We start from the raw sequence: 23,668 nt of genomic DNA, 5'->3' as shown, positions 1-23,668 counted from the left end.
CTTACAGAGGCATGCTGACAGGTGTGTGCTCTGGGTTACATGAGAGCAATTCCTACTCTCTGGCTTCATGCACCCATGAAATGGGAGGTAGAAGAATGTTAAGCTAAATCTCAAAGGAACCACAAAGGCTTTTCTCTTGTGCCATCTCTTTTTCCAGAGAGGGTCCCTGGGACATCTGACTACCCATCAGGTCCAATGTTTCAGGAGAAGAGTAGGGATCTGAGCTCTTGGCCTCAGTGCATACCAACCACAGTTAAGACCATGGAGCCAGGGACTGGCTGATGTGACAGCAAATTTAATTGGTCACCTCACTCAAGAAGATCTATTTGCAGGGTGAAACCAAGCAAGGATCCAGAGAAGTATGCAAGTGAACTCACTTCTTCCTCTTCTATACCAGTCAGGTCCCAGAAGTAGCCCAGTCGCATCTGTAACCTCTTCCAGTTTTCCAGAAACATGGTAGCTTAAAGAGAAAGAAAAAATTCTATTAAAGATTGAATTTTGAGTACCCTTTGGGATCACCAATGGAGGCAGAGGATAAACTTAAGAGATTTCAAATCTAGGGACTCTCCTTAAAGCACTTATTCCCTTCCTCTTACTTCTAACTGGAACTGCTCCAAATAGTCCCCATCCTTGAGAGCCCAACAGATATAGGTAAAGGGAGACACACCAGCACATATGCAGGCATGCACCTCTCCCTACTTCTAGGTCATGAGAAGAGGGCAAACAGTGATCTCAAGAAATGAAGGAAGGACGGAAGGATGAAGACAACAAGAAGGGGAGGGTCTGTAGTCTTTTTGGACAAAGCTCATCTTCCCTACATGTACATTCTTTCCTCTTGCACCTTCTTCAGCATTCTCACTCATTTTCTCCCATCTTTCTGTCTCCAGCACCACTTCCCTTCCCTGGGCCCCAACTATCCCATCCTGAGGTTCTGTAACAGTCGCCTCATAGCTCCACCTGATTTCCGAGCCCACCTGCACATGGCTGATGGAGAGCTCTCCCCTACACGGCATTCACCCAGGCCTCTACTTGTTTAGCAAGTAGCTGCTGAGTGTCTCCCATCCCCACGAGGTCAGTCTGCTCCACCCAAAGCCCCTCGAAGGGCCAGGCCAACGTGCTTTGGGCAGAGCCAGCACCCTCCACTTGACAGCCACGGCTCGTTACCCCAGGACCGACACCTCCTCCGGAGCCTGCTGATGGACCATATGGACCCACTCTTTTGAAAACTGAAACTAAGTGACACAAAGAGAAGCAGAACTGGGATGAACCATGCAGCACCTGACAGGAGAAAGGGCCAGAATTCCAGAGAGCTCCCCCAGCTCCAGTTTCCGGATGCCTGGCTCCCTTTTGTCACCTGCATCCAGGAGCTAGCTTCTGGCTTTCTTACAACATCTCTCTTGTTCTTTGAGCAAGCTGGACTAAATTTCCAAACCTGCAAAAAGAACTGGGCCTGACTAAGGTGTCTGTAATATACAAAACAGCCTTCTAGACACCCTGAGGGAGATTAGATGATTCTGCTATGGATTTTGCTCTCAAACTGTTGACAGTCTATGGGGAGGGACTGTAAATAGCTACCATGCAAGGCATGAAGTGCTCAGGGCCTTAAGAATGGCCCAGTGGAGAGCTGTGGGCATGCAGCCGAGGGAGTGCTGGCTGCCCAAGAAGCCAGCTGAGCTGAGTCTTGAAGAACAATGGCATTTGGGCAGTGAAGAAGGGGCAGGGAGAGGGAGAATGCCAACACTCCCCCATCTAGACTTTCAACGGCTCCTTACCCTCCAAGTTCTTCTCTCTGGATGGGCAGACCTTGTGGATGCGGCCCGACCCCTCTGTTTAAATCCATTCCCTTGCTCTGTCAACATACAACCTCATACCTGGGTTGCTGCTAATGTCACCTCCTCGCTGCCCTCCTCATACTCAAGTCCTACAAACTGCCCTGCGCCCCTCTGCTGCCCTCCATGGGCTACCCTCATCCTTTCCTGGCCCACTCAGCTGCGGGCACCCTCTCCTCTCCGCTCCTGCTGTCCTCAGGGTCTGGTGCCCTGGAAAGGAAGGGAAGGGACACTCCTTGAGGCCACCCCTGCACACACCTCGACGCCACCCACAGGAAAAGCCTGGACACCCTTCACCAGGTGCCACGCTGCACTGTTGTCTGCGACTCAGGTCTGTGGTGGAGTAACAGGGCTGTAAACTTCCTAAGCTCTTGGCTGCTTGTTTGCCTTGGGCACAGCAGAGAACCAAGCGGAAAAGACACCTACAGACCGGCTAAATGTGTAGTTGCTAGAAGCTCCATTTGTTTGACTTGGTGCTACATTACAGTGCACAGATTCATAGGGTTTCTCCCAGGGATTTGCGGCTTTTCAGTGTTAAGTGCATCCTGACCTCCCAACACTGGCACAGGCCTGGGGATGTTCTGGGGACAAGGTGGGGAGGAAGGCATCCCTCCTTTTCCTAGGCTCTTCTCAGTGCCCGAGGAGGGCTTGGCATACAGCAGGGTCCGCAGTGCTTCCTGACTGTGATCTCTATGAAGAAGAGTAGTCAGAGCATGGGAACAGAGGAGAGGGGCAAAGAAGTCACTGCAAAGGGGCCATGAGGACGAGGGAGGCCTACCACAACAAGGAAGAGCAGCTCACAGCTCCTGGCGTATGTCCCCTGCCAGGCACTATGCCAAGTGCTCTGCACACTTGTCCCCAAAACACTGTGGGGTAGGAACTCCTTCACCCATCTCACAGATGAGCAGGGTGATGCCCAAAGGTTAAGAAGCTTGCCCCAGGCACCTGGCACATTGGTTGAGAGTGCTAACTTTTGTGACATGGAGCTACATCCACATTGTCTTGCCATGGACCCCCAGCTGGCAAGGAGCAGGACTGAGACATGCAACTAGGACCTGCCTGCTACCAAAGTTAATGCCCGTAACTTCTCTTCAGAACAGGGTTCAGGAACCCTTGCCCTTTACTTCCCTTTTCAATGAGGTTTCCAGAGTTCCCTGGAGTCTGAAGCCAAACCACAGAGGAGCTCGGCCTGAAGACCCCACAGACCCAGGCCCTGCTGGCCAGCACCTCAGTGGGCCCCCACTCCTGCTCCACTGACAGACTGTTTCTTCAGAGAACCACTTCTCCCCAGGCTTCCTCCTGGCAGGCTAGGCCCCAGCCCAGGCCCACCCAGCACAGCACCGCTGATCATAATAATCATGGTAATGAGAGGCAGTACTGTTATTTTTCATTGTAATTTGCAGGCAATTGTGCCCAGCGGCTCTTGGCTGCTGTGACCAAATACACAATCACGTAAAACTCAGCAAGACTGTTAAAAAACACAATTGAACCCCACGTCATGCCAGGAAGCTCTGACACATCCTACCCTCCATGCTTCTCCTGTGCTGCCACGTGAGGCGGAGCAAGAAGGGCAGGGGTGGGGGCAGTAAATGATCACAGAGCCCAGGGGCCGGGAGCCGTCTGCTAATTACAGCTATTGAGGAAAGAGAAGAGGTAGTTGTTGGGGCTTGAGAGTGGCCAAGTACAACTGAAAAGCCAGTTTCTCTACAACAAGGAATTACACATCCCAGGAAAGTCTGTAAGGGATTATGGGCCCACCATCATTAAGCTTTAGCTACTCAGTCATGGGACTCTCTTAAGACAAATGAATGGGAATTAGGATTGCAATATATCAAAAACTGAACATGTATTCTGGGTTCCAAATCAGTTCCAGTGGATCTGGGGATAATCATGAGATGCCCTGCTTGACGAGGAGACACAGAGTTTGCTGCCTACAACTCCCAGGCAACAAGCTCCAGCTCCAGCTCATTCTACTGAACCCCTCCTGTGAACAATTCCAGGGCCCCATGGTGACAAGCACCACTTCCTCCTACTCCCTGCCCCTACTTCTGTGGGCTGACTACTGGCCATGTGTTCCTGGGCAGGGGCGATTCCACATGAGAACAGAGAATAGAGTGTCCCCTGGAAATGTTCCCTGGTGGCCTAGAAATATGGCAATCTTTCCACTCTGGTTCTATCTCCACCCAAGGAGAGGTCCCTGCTGGGAACAAAGAAAGCTTGTATTAGTACTCTCAGCACTACTGAGAATGGAACTCCCCCTCCTCCCTCTCTCTTCTTCACACTTTCAGGAATGCGTGACTCATGGTCCCATCCTGGCACGTCCTCCAGGCCCCATGGAGTCAGTGATAATCAAGCATCCTTTGCAGTGGGATCACAGCCCTGCTGTTTAGTGATCCAAAGGGGAAACAAAGGGCCTGCATATCCAATGAGGAGTAAAAAGTGAAAATCAGGTGGCTACTCAAGATGGGCTGAAACATGTTGACTTCGTTCATTGTATGATCCTCATGGGTATGTCTTCTTGGAAAGGTCCAGTTACCACAGGGGTTATTATTCCAGGTTATTCTATCCACGTTTGTGAAAAGGTGTGTGTGTGTGTGTGTGTGTGTGTGTGTGTGTTTATGGTCAGATGGCTATGGCCCAGAAAAGTTTATTACCCTAATACTCTGGAGATAAAGGGAGGAGAAGGAAAATGAAGGAACTATTTGTTCTTTCCTTCACAAATCCCTTTGGTGGAAATACTGAAAACACTACTCTGGCATTAAGTAAAATCTCTACTGTCTGTGTTCATGGTGTCTTGGAAATTGCACAGAACCTGCAGTCGGGAGATCAGGTTTGGAACCACTTCCTCCACCAGTGAACTTTGTGGCCATGACAGTCTCCTCACCCCCTCTGAGTGTTATAGTGACTATCTATGACTACGTATCTTAGTAGAGATAGCTGGAATGCCTTATGGATGTGCTAGGGATTTGCACTGGTTCAAATTCTGAATAAAGCATACATGAGATTAATATAAGATTAACATCCTCCTAATTTTTTAAAAAATATATAAAGCCAAGGAGGATGGTGTTTGTTCTATTCACAAACAGAAGTAAAAGAGAGAAAGCTATTGCCCCTAAAATACTTCTTGAGATATAAGGACTAAAAGACATAAATCAAAGGATACGGACTTCAGAGTATGATCACTGTACCCATTTAAAGGCATCAGCAAAATAAGCAAGGTTCATGATAACCGCTTACCCCACAGAGCCATGAAGATGGAGAAGAAGACAGTGGCAGGGTTGTCAAATAGGTGGCTCGCCTTTGCCGTACCACAGGCTGAGCTGAGGTTCCAGTAATCACAGGACTTGTCACACAGGGGACACATGGTGAAGGCATTCTGCTGGTCACACATCTCTTTGCTGCAGTAGAGAGAGGCTGCTGGGTCAGGAGGACATCAAGCCAGACCCACCCCAAGTAAATCACCCCAAGAACATCTCCCACTTCCAAGTCCGTGGCTGAGCTGATCAACTCCCACAGCGAGGTGTGTTAAAGACGTTGGAATTGGATCCTTTACCATGAAAGCATTATTCCTGTATTTTTATCAATGAGGTGGGTGGGCAACTTCTGAGGTATAGACCCCCTGTCACTAGGAGTGACCTAACAGAAGATCAGTGAGCATCCATCAGAGAAGTTGTACATTATATGGTGCTTTATAAAGTTCCTTCAAAATGTTTTGAGTTTAAGAGGTTGGTGGGGAGCACCAACAACTAGGAATCCATCACTTGTCAAAAGTTAGATTTCCCCCTTGTCATGCCTGTGCTTACAGGCGGTCTTCTTAAAGCCTACTGCCTACCTCACAAATGTGTGAGATCTGGTCACAAGGAGAAGAAAATACAAGTGTGTGGTTGGATCAACACAAGCTCTTACTTACAAGCCATGTGGAGAAGAATGGAGTCAGAGCTGGGTTGGAAGCCCCATCCTAAGTACATCGGGGCATGACCCTTTGTAGAAGGGGGATTAATAACCTCAGCCTAATAAGAATGATCTAAACCATGAAATGGGATGAGGGGGAATGGAAGAATAAAGTAAATTCTTCCAAAGCCTAGGTTCTATGATACTAATAGAGAGAAGCATGAGTCAAAAAAACCATTAGCTATATTCTAACCTATTCTCAGTATATTTCTATTTAGCGGACAAACACATAGTTGAAATTCCATTCACTCTTTAGGTGATTAGCTAGATCCAATAAATTCAGGCTTATATGAATGCTTACAGATAAGAACCAAAGAACCACCAGCCCTAATTGGCTTCCCTAGTGTCCCTCCACACTACATATTGGTAGGAAAATGAATGAACTCATCACTCTGGTGTGTAATATTTCCCCGGGGGGATGGGTCGATGGTTAAGCTCATTGTTTAGGAGAACAGGGTGGAGAACTCAAGATTTCACAAAAATGAAGCATTGGCTGTTCTCACAGAGCAGCTGTGAGACACAGTCTCATGGACTGTGAGGAGACACGGTCATGAGGAGGCAGGGGTCCTACAGTGAAAACTACCACTGTGTTTCCTTTGGAAAGAGGCAGCAGAGGGCACTACAGAGCATGGCTGACAAGTGGGAGGCCATTGTCAGGGTCAGCCGACCTAAGTGCTAAAGCAAGTGCTTAGATGAAAACCATAAATGGGTCCAGCTCCCCTTCATTAAGAAGATGAAGGGTTTTTCTGAGGGCTGTCACTGTCTGTCAAGTCCCGGCTTTCAGGCTTGTTTTTAATGAACTATTAAGCCCACAGTAAGGAAAGGCCTTCTGCGTGAGAGAATGGAAACTCTACGTCTCTGAGAGTAAATCCTCATTCCTCCACTAACTTGCTGCTAAGCTCCCCATTGGCAAGTGTCAATACCAGTGACTCATTCACAATGACAATATTAATTGGAACATCTTGATAGTAAGTTCAGCCGTGTTGGTTTCACTTGGGCACATTCTTAATGGGTAACCAGACAGCAAGATTTATTCTAAGTCTTCGGGGTCAGACGAGCGTCTGCTGTATCACTGAGGAGGAGTCACTACTTTCTGAGAGGAGAGTCCCCTCTTAGGAAACAGATTCACACAGAAACCTGTTGGTCTGTATAAATTAGAGTAAGGAGCTGTGCTTTTAAGCCATGTCTGAGGACACGTAAGCTTCTCAGTCTTGCCCTTCAAATATGTGTGTCAGGAATAGCACTTTGTTGTTTGGGGCTTTTTTTTTTTTTTTTTTTTTTTTTTAAACACATAGACTTGAGGAAGGGATCATTTCTAACCAACTTAATCCTAATCAAAGCTAATCAGTGCTAAAAGGTCAGGAATGAAAAAGTGTTAGCAACCAGCTACCAAAGTCCAGAGCACTTGGAAACATAAGAGCTGCTTCAGTTATTGGCTTTACAATGGGAGGACGGTCAACTATCAACCATTTGTACAAAATGGCGTTGCAGTTACATGAATACTTCCCAAATCATTTAAACTTGAAGTCAGAATGCTTTAGAGCTGTTAGGGTGTTCTGTTTGTTGATTTCTCTGGTTGATGTAAGCAATCTGAACAGAATTCTGGAGAAATTTTGCCTCGGGGTGATATTAAAATAACTTTGTGGTTGCTTCTTGGCCTTTTGGCTAAGATCAAGCATAAAACAACTTTGCGTTCTCGGAGAGAGCCTGCCTCTCTAGAGAAGGCTGCGAAGAGAAGCAGAAAGGTGAGGGAAGCTCAGCTAGAACTGAAATCGCATCTGGGTTACTCACTAGCTGCATCATCTAAGGATTTCTAGTTAGAAGCAACTGTAGCTATAAACCAAATGCTGTAGTTCTTCAGTCTATCATTTTCTCTAGAAAGCACAAGAAGGTTGATAAATGGCCAACAAGAGCTGAACTAGGACCCCAAAGTGAGTGGTGTCCTTAATCAGTAACTTATTGCTCATAAGTTAGGTGATATAGGGCCATGCTTGCACAAAGGGAGGAGGTGCAACATGGGAATTATTCTAGAAATTTAGACACAGCATCTGCTATCAAGGTTTCAGACTAAGGTAACCTTTTTTTTTTTTTTTTAACATGGTTTAGATCAATCAGCTCTTTTTTTAGTTTTTTTTTTTTTTTTTTAAATCCTCTAGCCTTTCCTACCCATGTAAGCCAATGCCTAATAAATGGAACCAATCCTTTGGTAAGTAGAGAAAAGTTCTATAGATGTATCATGCACATATGGAATTATTACTCATAAATGATATTTGTATTCATATATCAAAGTTGCCGGTGATAAAAGGTACCAATTAAAGTTCCACATAATGTAAATTTTCTGCTTTTGATATTGTCCTAAAGTTATATGAGACATAATCACTAGGGAAAATTGGATGAAGGGTACAGTGGGCCCCTTTGTACTATCTTCCTATTAATCTATAATGCTTATAAAACAGAACATTTTTAAAAATGATACATAGATAATAAATTCCAGGCTTAATGTCAAAATTAGAAACCTCTAAAGTAATCCCAGGAATGGTACAAGTTTTTAATCATGCTTAGGTGTGGCTGACAGACACTGATCCCAGAAGAGTATAAATTTGTTTAGATTCAGTATTGGGATCTAAAGACTATTCTTTTGTTGATAGGGAGTGGTATTTTATGAGTTTTCGTCAAGCCCACTGAGCCTGGATTTTTGATCGCTATATAATTATGATTAAAGGGCAGTTCTTTTAAAAAATCCTCATAATATACTTAAACAAGGAAGATGTAAATATTAGAAAAAAAAAATCACACCCCACCCTGAGTTTGAAGAGCCAACAACCAAATTTTCAGCTTTAAAACAGTCAACTTCAAACTTTTTTTACCGTAAGCTGTAATTTAAAAATAATCTTTTCCACCAGATTCCAGCATGCGAATACAAACATTCTCTCTCTCCCCACCATAAACGTATTTATATAGCTAAATAAAATCTCATGAAACAATACCTATTACTTCCTTCTTGTGATGAATACTAATATCGTTTTTCATTCTACTCAATCCTATTTTAGCTCATTTAAAAGACAACCATTCAAGGGTGCCTAGGTGGTTGGTTAAGCTACTTCCTCCGGCTCAGGTCATAATCCTGGAGTCCCGGGATCAAGTCCCACATCGGGCTCCCTGCTGGGTGGGGAGTCTGCTTCTCCTTCTGGCTTCTCCCCTCTCACCCTCTCATACTCTCTCTCTGCCTTTCTCTCATTCTCTCTCTCTCAGATGAATAAATAAAATCTTAAAAAAAAAAAAAAAAAGACAACCATTCAGCTGGTTCTCTAACCCCCTAAAGGGGTAAAGGGGTTGCTAGACATAGTGTGTGAAACATTACACACTCTGACATGTGAGAAGAGACATCTGCAGTGATAATGGTCACCTTTCACATCCACGTATACCTGCATGTACATGACTGCATGTGTGCAGATATGTATTTCTCAGTACATGCAGACCATGGTCATTTCCAGCCACACAGTCCCTTTCATATGTATTCCCATATGGGGAACCAAGGCACAAATTCTAAATCCCAATGTAAACGAGCACGCCGATGGTCTACCCTCTACTCTGGCACTAGCTCTCTACACACAGTGGAGTTTTCCCATGTGGATCAACCTGAGGCCCAGCTCTATAGGGATCAAACTGGGCAACAAAAACATGGGAGCCATGTTTTCTGAGAAGGTACCAGGCTAGGCCCGTTGAAACTGCTTGGCTGCCAAGGAGGATATGAACCTTCTGGGAGATGTCACATCTCAGGGGGAAAGGGGGCAGTTGAGGTCAAGTTGTAACCCTGACAACTACTAGTTGCTGAAGTTGGACACATTACATGACTGTAAGCATAATTTCTCCACCTCTGTTAGGGGAAAATAATACCAATCTAACAGGTTACAACCATAATCTCTATCTACAGGATCAAAGAAACTGGTATCTGAGAAACACCCAGCCCCATGCCTGGCACAAGGAAGACATTTGATAAGTATTAGTTTTTCCCTCATGCTAGATGGCCTGAAGAAGGCAAAACCTCCATCATATTTGTTGTGTCGTGGTCCCAGAATCCCCAGTCAAAACACTGGGCAGTTGGTGCCAGGGTTTTACACATAGAAATATCCAAACCCTTGTGTCTTACACTAAGTTATCTAGTTTTAAGTATCTAGCTTTAAGTATTTAAGTAGGTCTAAGTATTGATCATTGGTGAAACCCTTTCCTCAAAGAAGCCCAGCTCTTGGTCCTTTCTTCAGGACAGCCATTACTTCTTCCAACTATAGTGGACACCCACTCAGCCCAGTGTCCTCATCCACCCGGCTACTGAGGAAACATCCTTTTGGTAAAGAGTGAGCTAGCCCCCACAGCCCCGACTATGGGCCCAGGGCCTCCACCCTAATCCAAAATGAGCCAACGGGGTTTTTGGAACCAGTTATAGAGAAAGCTCTAAAATACAAGTTCCATGAGCTATTAGTAGGAATGTTTACATCCAATGGAGAAAATCTGCAGTGAAACAAATACAAGAAAAAAACAGTGATGGGAGATAAACAGGAGTCCCTACTTCCATTGGCCCCTAGGCTAGCCATACACTTGCCACTATGTTCCCTGACCACCCCAGAATCCTTCTAATAAATTCCTTTTTTTTTTTTGCTTCAGCTAGTTGATGTTGCATTTCTATCAATTGCAACTGAGAAAGTATTAAAATACATTGATCACGCTTCGGTTTTTGAGGACAGTGCTGAAGACAGCAAGAGATTTAAATACCAAATGTAAGTTAAGTGTCACTTGTACTTTATTTCTACATATGTTGATTCCTTCAACAATTATTTATTAACATTTTACTATGTGCCAAACATCATCTCCTGAATCCTTACAACAACATTACAAGGTACATGTTATTATCACTATTTACAGCCAAGGGAAGGAAGACCTGGGGAGTGAACTATCTAGTCCTATAGCTAGTATGTAATGCTCTCCATCCTAAAGGATGCTATTTTTTTGTCGGGGGTGGTGGGGAGAGCATGAGTGGTGTTGGGGGGACACTGAGGGAGAGGGAGAGAATCTGAAGTAGGCTGCACACCCAGCATGGAGCTAGACACAGGGCTTGATTTTGTGACCCTGAGATCACAACCTGAGCCAAAATCAAGTCAGACGCTTAACCAACTAAGCCACCTGGCAGCCCAAGTATGCTATTTTTAAGTGCTTATATTCTTTGTAGGCTCTCTTTTCACCATAAGGACCAGCCTTTGTTCCATCTCTTGACTCTCCAAGAGCCCCACCATGGGGCCGGTCACCACCTGCAGTTTCTGACTTCCTGAACCAGAGGTTGAGCCCCCCTCAGTTCCAGAACTGCCTGCTTCTATAGACAGCCTCACAGCATTTTACCCCAACAGTGTTTGACCATATCGACATGTGATCTCTATCCAATGCCACTCACCGTTTCCCGCCTCAGGTCTTAGGAGAAACCAGAGAAAAAAGTCATGCAGTTGAGAGGAAAATGCACTTCTCAGGCTTGGGGTTTTTCATCAGGTAGAATCTACTTGCCCACATCAGCCTTTAGCCCTGGAGAAGAGCTTAACTAGGAAAGAAAGGGAGCCATCCCCAGCAGGCTCTGAAGCCATTCCCAGACTCTGTAGTTCCCAGATCTGTCTCTGGAGGGAGGTTATGTGTGTGGTAAGGGGAGGAGAGAATAGAGGGTGAGGACTTTGGAAGGAAGCATGTGAACTGTACTTGCAACTGGGATGAAACTCCAAAGTACTGCCCTGTGGGAACTGAGGCTTTTTCTTTAAAAACATCTCACCTGGGAATATCTTCTTCGATTGTTGCACATCCATAAAGAAACACGATCACTCCAATTACAGAAGATGGAATGAGAAATGATGTATATAACCCCAGCCAGGCAAAATACAGTCCAATTTTTTCTCCAAAATACTTTCTGAAAAAGAAAGCAAATTGCAACACTTATTAAGAACACCATACACCTCCTCCATTTCTGTTTGTTCTAAACCTGACAACGGGTCAGCATAAATAAAAAGAGATGGAAGTTAGATGGCGCAAGAGGGACCTCAGCACAAAGAACTGGTCTCTTCCACTATGAATTACATTCCTTGGGAATCACACACACACACACACACACACACACACACACACACACATCCCCCAGGGAATCCTGGCTATTCACGTGAAATAGTCCCAAGAAGGAATCCAGCCCTAACAGCAAACAGAAAATAGGCCATACATTTTGGCATCTTTACCAGACAAACATGAGTAACACAACATCACCTCATGAGTACCGTAACCCATAGAAAAATACCTTTTCAAAACTTTGCTATGTGACTAAAACACACAAACAGGTGGGCACACATACTTATGTATACAAACCATTAAACTCAGAAAAATGACTAGAAGAATTTTGGTAAAATATTAGCAATGGTTTCCTTAGCTGATGGGATTATGGATGGATTGTATTTCTTTATTTTTTACCTTTTTGCATTTTTTAAACTCTCTACTTTGTTAATGAATTAATTTTATAATAAAAAATTCTTTTAAAGAGAAAATTAACAAGCCATTATATTTTTTGATCCCCAGGTCAGGAAGTGAGTAAGTTGTCACACTGTCTCTAAAAAAGGAATTTTTCTTTTAAATAACTATTGGTGACAGGCACCTGAGTAGAAAAATACAAACCACAGAGAAACCGTGCATTTTCTTTCCTAAGAGGCTATGACATAAAACACGGGAGGGAAATGGGAGTGCAGCCCACTCTTTGATGTGAGGACAAAAGGATAAGAACAGTGAATTGAATCTATTTGTCCACTACCAAAGGGGCTGCTCTCACCTAGGATTCACACAATGGCAAGATAATGTGGCTTCCACCCTAACAACAAGAGAAGTCCAGATAATCTGTAACATTAAACTTTCCTTGAACCCATCATAGAGTGGAGACTACAAGGTAATCATGTGAAGTGAATATTTTTTTAAAAAGTGACAAGCACCTCCAAGGAAAATGGGATATGCAAACACTTTCAGATTTGGCAGACCACAGAAGGAAAAGGCAGTACAAAGAAAAAGATATAATCTTGTAAATTCTGAAAGGCTGAGTATAGGTTAGCATGATAGCTTAGAATAACTGGGAGCTCCAGACACAAGAGGAGTTTGCAGTCATTCATAAGATCCCAGCCAATGACCACCATCTGGTACTCACAAGGAGGGTATGGCAACATAGGAAACTGGAAAGGGTCTCTTTATTTGCAGAGGGGCATGGAAACACACCCATCTCCCAAGACCATCTCTCATTCAAATCACTGACTGATAATGATCAGCAGTCTGCTCTGGGGGAGGGGCAGGACAGAGGATAATATTCTAGGGTCTACCATATATATAACAGAAGTCCCAGGAAGATTAAGAGAAAGAAGACAGAAGAAATATCTGAAAGGGTTATGGCTAAAAAATTTCCCAAAATTAATCAAAAACAACAAAACATAGATTTAAGAATCCAGAGAACCCCAACCAGAGTAAATATAAAAACAAAAACAGAAACTTATACACCGAGACATATCATAATCAAATCTGAAAAACAAAGATAGAAAATCTTTAATTAAGCTGGGGTGGGGGTAAGGCTTTGCTGGGGAGGGAAAGATGGGAAAAGGAGGATATTATATGCAAAGGGACAAAAATTTCTTGGCAGAAACTATGCAAGCCAGAAGATAACAGGGTGACAACCTTAAAGTATGGAAAGGGGGGGGTGGGAAAAACGGTCAACCCAGAATACTATATGAAACAGTGCTCCCGTGGGGATAAAACTAGTTCTTTGGAAGCCAAAAACTATCTTAGGTATTACAGTGGTTTTAGGTCTCCAAAGGACCACAGAACATAAAGAGATATACAGATATATGTGGTATTAAAATTTCATGGAAGAGAGCAGTAATGGAAAAAAGGCAGAGAAACATTGGTAAAAACCAAAAATTGTGATGATGACTTATGGAGTTTATAACATATATATATATGTATGTATATATACATACATATATATACATACATATATACACTATACATACATATATACACTATTTCTCAGTTTCCTGAGAAATACATACATAGTGTATATATGTATATGTATATATATGTATATACATATATATAAGCATATATATAAGCATACATATACATATATATGTATATGTATATGTACATACATATATACATACATATATACACTATACATACATATATACACTATTTCTCAGTTTCCTGAGAAATACATACATAGTGTATATATGTATATGTATATGTATGTATATACATATATATGTATATAAGCATATATATATGCATACATATACATATATATGTATATCCATATGTACATACATATATACATACATATATACACTATACATACATATATACACTATTTCTCAGTTTCCTCTCTCCTATCATAGGTGCTGTTTTGTCCTACTCCTATATACATTATAAACTATATACGTTATATATATATGTATATATATACATATATATATGTATGTATGTATATATAGGTCCCTCTATAGAAATAGTGTAATAATGCCCTTACCCAGGGTGTGAGATGGTATAATATTATTTTAAAGTAGAATGTGGTAAGTTAAAGGATTCTGTAAATCCTAGAGCAACCACTGAATTTTAAAAATAGGTAATAATTAACAGACCAAAATTGGAGATGAAATGGAACCATAAAATATACTCATTTGCAAAGAAGTCATGAAAAGAGGAAAAACCAAAAGAAACTACAGACAAAACAAATAGAAAACAAATAGTAAGGTGGTAGTTTTAAAATATAAATACATTATACAATGGAGTATTATGTCTCCATCAGAAAAGATGAATACCTAACTTTTGTATCAACATGGATGGGACTGGAGGAGATTATGCTAAGTGAAATAAATCAAGCAGAGAGAGTCAATTATCATATGGTTTCACTTACTTGTGGAGCATAAGGAATACACGAAAGACACTGGGAGATGGAGAGGAGAAGTGAGTTGGGGAAATCGGAGAGGGAGATGAACCATGAGAGACTGTAGACTCTGAGAAACAAACTGAGGGTTTTGGAGGGGAGGGGAGTGGAGGGTTGGGTGAGCTTGGTGGTGAGTATTAAGGAGGGCACGTATTGCATGGAGCACTGGGTGTGGTGCGTAAACAATGTATCTTGGGACACTGAAAAAAATAAAATTAAATTTAAAAATATATACAAATACATTAATAATAACAAATGTAAGCATACAAGAAACCCACTTTTATTATAAAGGCATATATGGAAGAAAAGTAAAAAAATATATCATACAATCAGGAATCAAAAGGAACGTGGGACACACAAAGACTTCTGAACAAGGAACATTACCTGGGATAAAGAAGCAGATCAATTAATGATAATATGGTAAACTCATTAAGAAGGCCTGATTATCCTAAATGTATATAGTAAAATGTACAGATCAGCTGCATACATCAAAATACATACAATAAAAACTGAGAGAACTAGAAGGATGAATAGACAAATTCTCAAGTATAAACTGGAGATATCAACAGTTCCCTCTCAAGTAATGGAGAGAACAAGGAGACATAAAAAATCTGTAGGGACACAGAAGTCACTACAAACCAACTTGACCTAATTGACATGTATAGAATCATCTACTAAACAGCAGAAAATACATTCTTTCCAATACACATTCACCAAGATGGTCCATATTCTGAGCTATAAAGCTAATCTAACAAATATAAGGGACTAAAGTAATGAAATTTTATTCTCTGAGCACAATTAAGTTAAACTAAAAATCAACAGCAGAAAGATATCTGAAAATATCTATAAATACTTGGAAATACAACACCCATCCAAATAACCCAAAGAAAGGTCAATGAAGAAATAAAAAGGGAAATTAGAAAGTAGTTTCAATTGAGTGAAAAGGAAAACATAATATTACCAAAAGTTGTAGGATGCCATTAAAGCAATACTTAGAAATTTATAGCATTGAATACTTGTACTAACATAAGAAAGCTCTGAATCAATCATCTAAGCTTTCACTTCTACTAGAAAAAGAACAAATTCAATCCAACGCAAAGAAGTAAAGAATTAATAAAGTGGGGAACAGAGATCAGTGAGAATGAAAACAGAAGAAACATAAAGAAAGGGCCCATAAAACCAAAAGCTGGTTGTTTGACAGGATCTATAAAATTGACAAATGTTAGTCGGACTTATCAAGAAGATGAAAGACAAAACACAAATTACCAACATGGGGACTGAAAAAAGGGACATCACTACAGTTCCTATTTCCATGATCATGGGATACTATTAGCTGCCCCCTCATGGGTGCTCATCTTGCCTTCCCTTCCAGACTACATTGCCTACCTTTGGAAGAAGAGTGGGGAATGGGAAGATAGGAGAGACATAACACATAACAAACACAAACTGTCCTAGTGCTCTTGTCTTGATCGTCTTATTTAACTCCACTTTCAATTCTCACAACATCTTTTCCAGGTGAGGAAACAGAAAGTCTTTGGATAAACAGACTTGTCCAAGGTCACATGGCTAGTGGATGGCAAGACAAGCATTTGGTCCTTTGGCATTTGACCCCCCCATGTGCTCTTGCCAGGATAACAACAGCAGTCATAGGGACTGAAATTTATCAAGGGCTGATTTTGCCAGTCTCTGTTCTAAGAAGATTCTAAATATTGTCTCATTTTTTTAGTCCCCACAACTCTATGAGGTAGTATGCTATTATCTTCCAGTTGGAGATGAAGAAACTGATGGACAAAAATAGTGCCCCAAGGTCACGTGGCTGGGAAGAAAGCAGAGACAAGATTCAACTCAGTGAGGTTAACTGAGATTCCAACTCTCAAGATTCCTCCACAGTATACTAACTTCTAGGAGGGACTTAGGGAAGGGAAGGAAATAGCTGGGCAGGGGACATGTGCAGGGAAAATTTGCTGAGTTAGAGAAAGACAGATCATAGCTACCTATTCATCCTCCATCCCCTGCCATGTTCTCATGTTTTTTCCAGCTCTGAAACCAGACCACCAAAGCTTCCCATCTGAGGTACTCAGCCATTCAAAGATAGAAGATTTCCCTGACCAGTCTCTTAACCCATAAAATCTACAAATCTTTTCTCCTGTTGCTTCCCAGGTTTATGCTTAAGGAACTGATCTGGTAACTTAAACTTCACTGGGGTACTTCATCACTTCTTCCAGGAAAGGAATTACATTTCAAGCTTTATAGAAACAATACCTTCATCCCTTAAAGGAAGGGAGAGAATATTTTGAGGAGTTCTTTGAACTGTTCCACATAAGCAATTTACTCCTCTTTTTACCATAAAATCATCAACAGCCAAAAAGGTAGACAGGAAGCCTGAACACAGAGCCCAGACACCTGGCAAAGGAAGCGAGCGAGGTCAAAATCTATTAGGGTAAGAACAGATGAAACAAAGAAGGAAAAGGAGTCAGTTATGCAATTTAAGGGCAACAGTTTAGTTGTCAAAAATTCAGATGCCTTCAAAAACCAGGCAGGAAACATAAATGACCAAAGCAGGCCAAGCATGACCAATCATAGTATCTCCAGTGGAACAGGAGAGGGCTTATTTCTATCTACAGGGACCAGTAACTACTCAGCTCCAGCAGTCCTGGGAGACATGTGAGAAAACGGGACCAGAATTGCCAGATCCTACAATTTTCCAAGAAAAGCTGGAAATCTGTATTTCTCCTAATTTTTCAATGTTGGCAACTAATTCAACTGGAAAAAAAATGTACAGGCCAAACAAAAAATTCAAGGGCTAAACAATGTCTATGGGATATCAGCTGGTGTCCTCTCTGGTATAGCAGAGGTCCCAGAACAGGGGCTCTGAAGTGAGGAGAGCAGGCATGAATGTTCCCTCTGCTGTTTCCCACCTTGGGAAAGTCTTTCCCACCTCTCTAAGCTTCATTTTGTTTCCATTTAAAAATATGTTAATTTGAAAATGAAATGAGCAAGGTCTAGAACACAATAAGCAAGTTTTGATGACACTTATTCTAAAAACCCACGTGGTCTACTACATTAAAATGGAAAACTTCTGCGCATCAAATGGTATTGTTAGGTGAGTAAAAAGACAGGTCAAGAAATAGTTAAAAAAAAAATTTGTATACATGGACTTGTATTTGGAATACATAAAGAACTTCTACAGATGAATAAGAATTAGGAATCCAACAGAAAAAATAAGCACAAGACTTTAAGGAACTCTTCATTAAAAAGATAACCAATTGGGATGCCTGTGTGGCTCAGTCATTTAAGCAACCAACTCTTAATTTCGACCCACATCATGATCTCAGGGTTATTAAATCAAGCTCTGTGATGGGCCCCATGTGCTTAAGATTCTCTCTCCCATTCCCTCTACTCCTCTCCCCCAAAAAAGATACCCAATTGACCAATAAACATATGAAAATGTACTCAACTTTCCTCATCATCAGATCATCAGGGAAAAGTAAATGAAATCACAACACAATAAGTCTGTATAGTCAAGAGAATGGTAAAAGCGAAAGAGAGGGGAAATGCCAAGTCTTGGCCAAATGTGGAGAAACCAGAAATGCTCCCACGGTGCAGGTGGCATGTATATTGGTAGATCTACTCTGGGAAAACTGATGGGTAATATCTACTACAGCTGAACCTGGGCATCCCCAATGATGCAACAACTCTCTTCCTGAGTATGTGCCCAACAGAAATGCATACATGCACATTGAGAGACATAGAACAGCAGCACTATCTAGGATGCCTCACACTGGAAACCCATAAATGCCTATAAAACACCATAAATGTCTATAAGCAATAAAATGGATAAATATGTTGTGTTATATTTGCCCAATGGAATGTTATACAGCAACATGCAACAATATGGATAAATCTCATCAACACAACGTTGAGCAAAAGAAGTCACACAGTAAAAACTATATATATTTAATTATTCTATTTATATTTATGTAAAGTCAAAAACAAAATAGCTGTGCTAGAAGTCCAGATAGTAGTGTTAATCATATTCTTTCTTGATCTGGGTACTAGTTGTATGAGTGTGTTCAGTTTGCAAAAATTCAGCAAGTATCTGTCTATAGGTATATTATATCTTGATTTTAAATGGTTTCATCTTTAAATTTTTATTATTTTGTTTTACTTGAGAGTAGTTGATACACTAAGTTTCAGGTATAAAACAGTGACTCAACAAGTTTCAACATTATGCTATGCTCACCACAGTGTAGCTGTCACCACACCATGTTATTACAATACCATTGACTATACCTTATGCTGTGTCTTTTATTCCTGTGACTTACTCATCTCATAACTGGAAGCAGGAGGTACGGAACCTATACCTCCCACTTGCCTTCACTCATTTTGTGCACACTCCCACTAGCAACCATCAGTTTGCTTTCTGTGTTAACAGGTCTGATTCTGTTGTTTGTTTATTCTTTTTTTTTTTTTTTTTTTTTTTTTAGATTCCACATATAAGAGAAATCATACGGTACTTGTCTTTCTCAGTCTGACTTATTTTGATTAGCATAATATCCTTTAGGTCCATCCATGTTGTTGCAGATGGCAAAAATCTCATCCTTTCTAATATAATATTCCATGATACATCCCACACATACACACATATACATATATCTTCCTATCTATTTATCTATCAATGGACTCTTACGTTGCTTCCATAGTTTGACTACTATAAATAATCCTGCAAAAACATAGGGGTACATATGCCCTTTCGAATGAGTGTTTTCATTTTCTTTGAGTAAATATCCAGTAGTGAAATTATTGGATCCTTTGGTATTTCTGGTTTTTAATTTCTTGAGAAAACTCCATAGTGTTGTTAACCCACAGTGGCTGCACCAGTTTGCATTCCCACCAACAGTGCACAAAGATTCCTTTTACTCTACATCCTTGCCAGCACTTATTTCTTGTCTTTCTGATTTTAGACATTCTGACAGGTGTGAGGTGATCTCTCATTGTGGTTTTGATTTGCATTTCCCTGATGATTAGAGATGTGGAATATATTTTTAAGTGTCTTTTGGCCATTTGTATGTCTTCTTTGGAAAAAGATCTATTTGGTTACTCTGCCCATTTTTTGTTGGTTATTTATTGTTTGGGGCATTGTCTTTGGTCCTTATATATTTTGGATATTAACCCCTTATCAGATATATCATTTGCAAGTATCTTCTCCCATTCAGTAGGTTGCTCTTTAGATCTAGCAATGGATTCCTTCATTTTGCAAAAGCTTTTTATGTTGATATAATGCCAATAGTTCATTTTTGCTTTTGTTTCCCTTGTCTTAAGAGACATGTCTAGAGTAATGTTGCTATGGTCAGTGTCAGAGAAATTACTGCCTGTGCTCTCTTCTAGAATTTTTATGGTTTTAGGTCTCACACTTAGGTCTTTAATCTATTTTGAGTCTATTTTTTGTATGGTGTTAGAAAGTGGTCTAGTTTCATGTTTTTACATGACGCTGTCCAGTTTTCCCAGCACCATTTACTGAAGACTCTCTTTTCCCTCACTTCATATTCTTGCTCCTTTGCCATAAATTAACTGACCATACAATCACGAGTTTATTTCTGGGATCTCTATTCTGTTCCATTCATCTATGTGTCTATACCATACTGTTTTGATTACTACAGCCTTGTACTATATATATTGAGATCTGGAATTGTGATGCCTCAACTTTGTTTTTCTTTCTCATGACTGAAATGATCATTCACCACAATCAAATGGGATTTATTCTGAGGATGCAAGAAAGGTTCAATATTTGCCAATCAACATGATACACCTCATCAACAAAATGAAGGATAACAATCATATGATCATCCCACAGAATGGGAGAAGCTATTTGCAAATGACACTACAGACAAAGAGCTGATATCAAAGATCTATCAAGCACTCCTCAAAGTCAACACTGAAAAAACAGATAATCAAGTCAAAAAATGGGCCGAAGACATGAGCAGACATTTTTCCAAAGAAGACATACAAATGGTTAACAGACACATGAAAAACTGTTCATCATCATTAGGCATCAGGGAAATTCAAATCAAAACCACATTGATGAGGGGAGGAGCATGATGGTGGAAGAGTAAGAGACAAAACATCATCAGATCACAGAAGTTCAGCTAGATAGCTATCAAACCATCCTGAATACCAACAAACTCAAAAGGAGACTGAAGAGAAGAAGAGCAGCAATTCTAGGAACAGAAAATCAACCACTTTCTGGAAGGTAGGACATGAGGAAAAGTGAATCCAAAGAGACAAGAAGATAGACCACAGGGGGAGGGGCCAGCTCCCAGCAAGCCAGTAGCTACAGAGCATAAAATTGGAACTTTTAGAAGTCTGCTCCACCGAGGGACATCATTCCAGAGGCTAAGCAAGGGGATGGAGACCTGTGAGGACAGTGTGATCTCAGAACCCACGGGGTCACAAAAAGACCAGGGTATCTGAGTGCGGCAGAGCTCCCAGGTATCACAACAGGGAAACTGGCTATAGAGACAGAGCCGAGCAGTGGGCTCTCAGCTCGGGATTACCTTAAACTGAGGCACAGTTGGGCCACTACTCTTTGAGCAGGGTCCCCACAAGTGGCAGAACCTTCTTCTTCCAGGAGTGGCACAGGAGGGTATGGCAGGAATCTGCCGGGTTTGGAGACTCCAAACAGGGCCGTGTGCCAGAGACAGCAATGCTCAGTCACAGGGTGGGTGAGCACAGAGCACAGTTGGAGACCAGGGAGACGGAAGGGATTGACTACTTTTCTCTGAGGGTGCACTGAGAAGTGAGGCCCGAGCTCTCGGCTCCTCCAAGTGGAGATCAGGAGGCCACCATTTTTCATTCCCGCTCTCCAAAGCTGTACGGAAAGTGTTCAGGGAACAAAAGCTCCCAAGAGCGAACCTGAGCAGATTGCTTAGTCTGGCTCCTGGCAAGGGCAGTGCAATGCCACCTCCAACAAAGACATTTGAGAATCACTGCTACAGGCCCCTTCCCCAGAAGATCAGCAAGAACATCTAGGCAAGACAAAGTTCACTGTCAATGAGAACTGCAAAACTTCAGAGCTATAGGAATACAGCACATAGAATTCATGGCTTTTGTTTCCATGATGCTTTATTCTTTCAGGGTTAAATTTTTTTAATTTTATTTTTTTTCTTATTCTATTTTTTTAATTTCTCCTTTCCTATTTTAATATTTTTTAACTATTTTACTTTATCAATACGTTTTTTAAAATCTTTTAAAATTTTCATTGTTATAATAATATTCTATCCCTTCATTGTATTTCACCTCATTTTTTGTATACACACAGGTTTTATTTCTTTAAAATTTTGGGATAGTGTTTCTTCTTTTTTTTTTTTTAAGATTTTATCTATTGATTTGACAGACAAAGATTACAGGTGAGTAGACAGAGAGAGAGGAGGAAGCAGGCTCCCTGCTAAGCAGAGAGCCTGATATGGGACGCGATCCCAGGACCCTGGGATCATGACGTGAGCTGAAGGCAGAGGTTTTAACCCACTGAGCCACCTAGGCACCCCAGAATAGTGTTTCTTCTAATAGATAAAAATATACCCTAACTCTAGCACATGGCTTTGTTCTGCTCTCCAGGTTCACCACATTCTTTCCTCTTTTTTGTCTTTTTAACCAACTTATCTTATCAATTCCTTTTTCAGAATCTTTTTAAATCTTCATTTTTATAGTCATATTCCATCCCTTCATTGTGTTTACACCCATTTTTTTATACATATAAGTTTTATTTTCTTTGAAATTTTGGGAGGTAGTTCCTTCTAACAGACCAAAAATACAACCAAAATCAAGTGTGGGGCTCTGTTCAATGTACCAGTCTAATATATGTGTATATATTTTTTCTTTTTTTTCCCCCTGGTTTTGGGTCTCTTCTGATTTGGTTAGTGTATATTTTCCTGGGGTCATTGCTACCCTTTTAGTATTTTATTCTCTCATTCATCTATTCTCGTCTGGATAAAATGACAAGACAGAAAAATTCACGACAAAAAACAAGAGGCAGTACCAACAGCTAGGGACCTAATCAATATGGACATTAGTAATATGTCAGAACTAAAGTTCAGAATGACAATTATCAAGGTGCTAGCTGGGCTCAAAAAAAGCATGGAAGATACTAGAGAATTCCCTTTCTGGAGAAAAAAAAAGAATTAGATCTAATCAAGTTGAAATAAAAAAAAACTATTAATGAGGTGCAATAAAAAATGGAGGCTCTTACTGCTACGATAAATGAGATAGAAGACGGGGGACCTGGGTGGCTCAGTGGGTTAAAGCCTCTGCCTTCGGCTCAGGTCATGATCCCAGGGTCCTGGAATTGAGCCCCGCATCAGGCTCTCTGCTCAGCAGGGAAGCTGCTTCTTCCCTCTCTCTCTCTCTCTGCCTGCCTCTCTGCCTACTTGTGATCTCCGTCAAATAAATAAATAAAATATTTTTAAAAAATGAGATAGAAGACAGAATTAGTGATATATAGAAGACCAAATGATGGAGAATAAGGAAGCTGAGCAAAAGAAAGACAAACAACTAAGGGGAACATTCGAGAGATATGTGATACCATAAGACGAAACAATATTAGGATAACTGGGATCCCAGATGAAGAACAAAGAGAGAGGGGGCAGAAGGTATATTGCAACAAGTTATAGAAGAGAATTTCCGTAATTTGGCGAATGGAACAAGCATCAAAATCCAGGAAGCAGAGAGAACCCTCCTCAAAATCAACAAAAATAGCTCCATAGCCCATCATCTAATAGTAAAACTTAAAAGTCTCATTGACAAAGACAAAATCCTGAAAGCAGCTCAGGACAAGAGGTCTGCAACATACAGCCGTAGAAATATTAGATTGGCAGCAGACCTACCCACAGAAACCCTGTTA

The 23,668-nt window shown here is 41.3% G+C and overlaps 1 protein-coding gene across 1 annotated transcript in view; it reads right to left on the bottom strand.

Moving 5' to 3' along the window:
• The window catches only part of ANO2 (anoctamin 2), a 335,951-nt gene that overhangs the window by 152,294 nt on the left and 159,989 nt on the right, over positions 1 to 23,668 (bottom strand). Inside the window, exons 11-13 of the mRNA XM_045071882.1 lie at positions 11,587 to 11,721; positions 5,067 to 5,227; positions 378 to 460 (exon numbers count right to left, since the gene is read on the bottom strand). Coding sequence (XP_044927817.1) covers positions 378 to 460; positions 5,067 to 5,227; positions 11,587 to 11,721 — 379 coding nt within the window. The remainder of the gene's footprint in view (positions 1 to 377; positions 461 to 5,066; positions 5,228 to 11,586; positions 11,722 to 23,668) is intronic.

The sequence above is a fragment of the Mustela putorius genome, unplaced genomic scaffold, assembly GCF_011764305.1.
Source record: "Mustela putorius furo isolate JIRA1106 unplaced genomic scaffold, ASM1176430v1.1 tig00003988_pilon_pilon_pilon, whole genome shotgun sequence".
Taxonomy (NCBI): Eukaryota; Metazoa; Chordata; class Mammalia; order Carnivora; family Mustelidae; genus Mustela; species Mustela putorius.
This window is presented reverse-complemented; position numbering and strand designations above follow the sequence as displayed.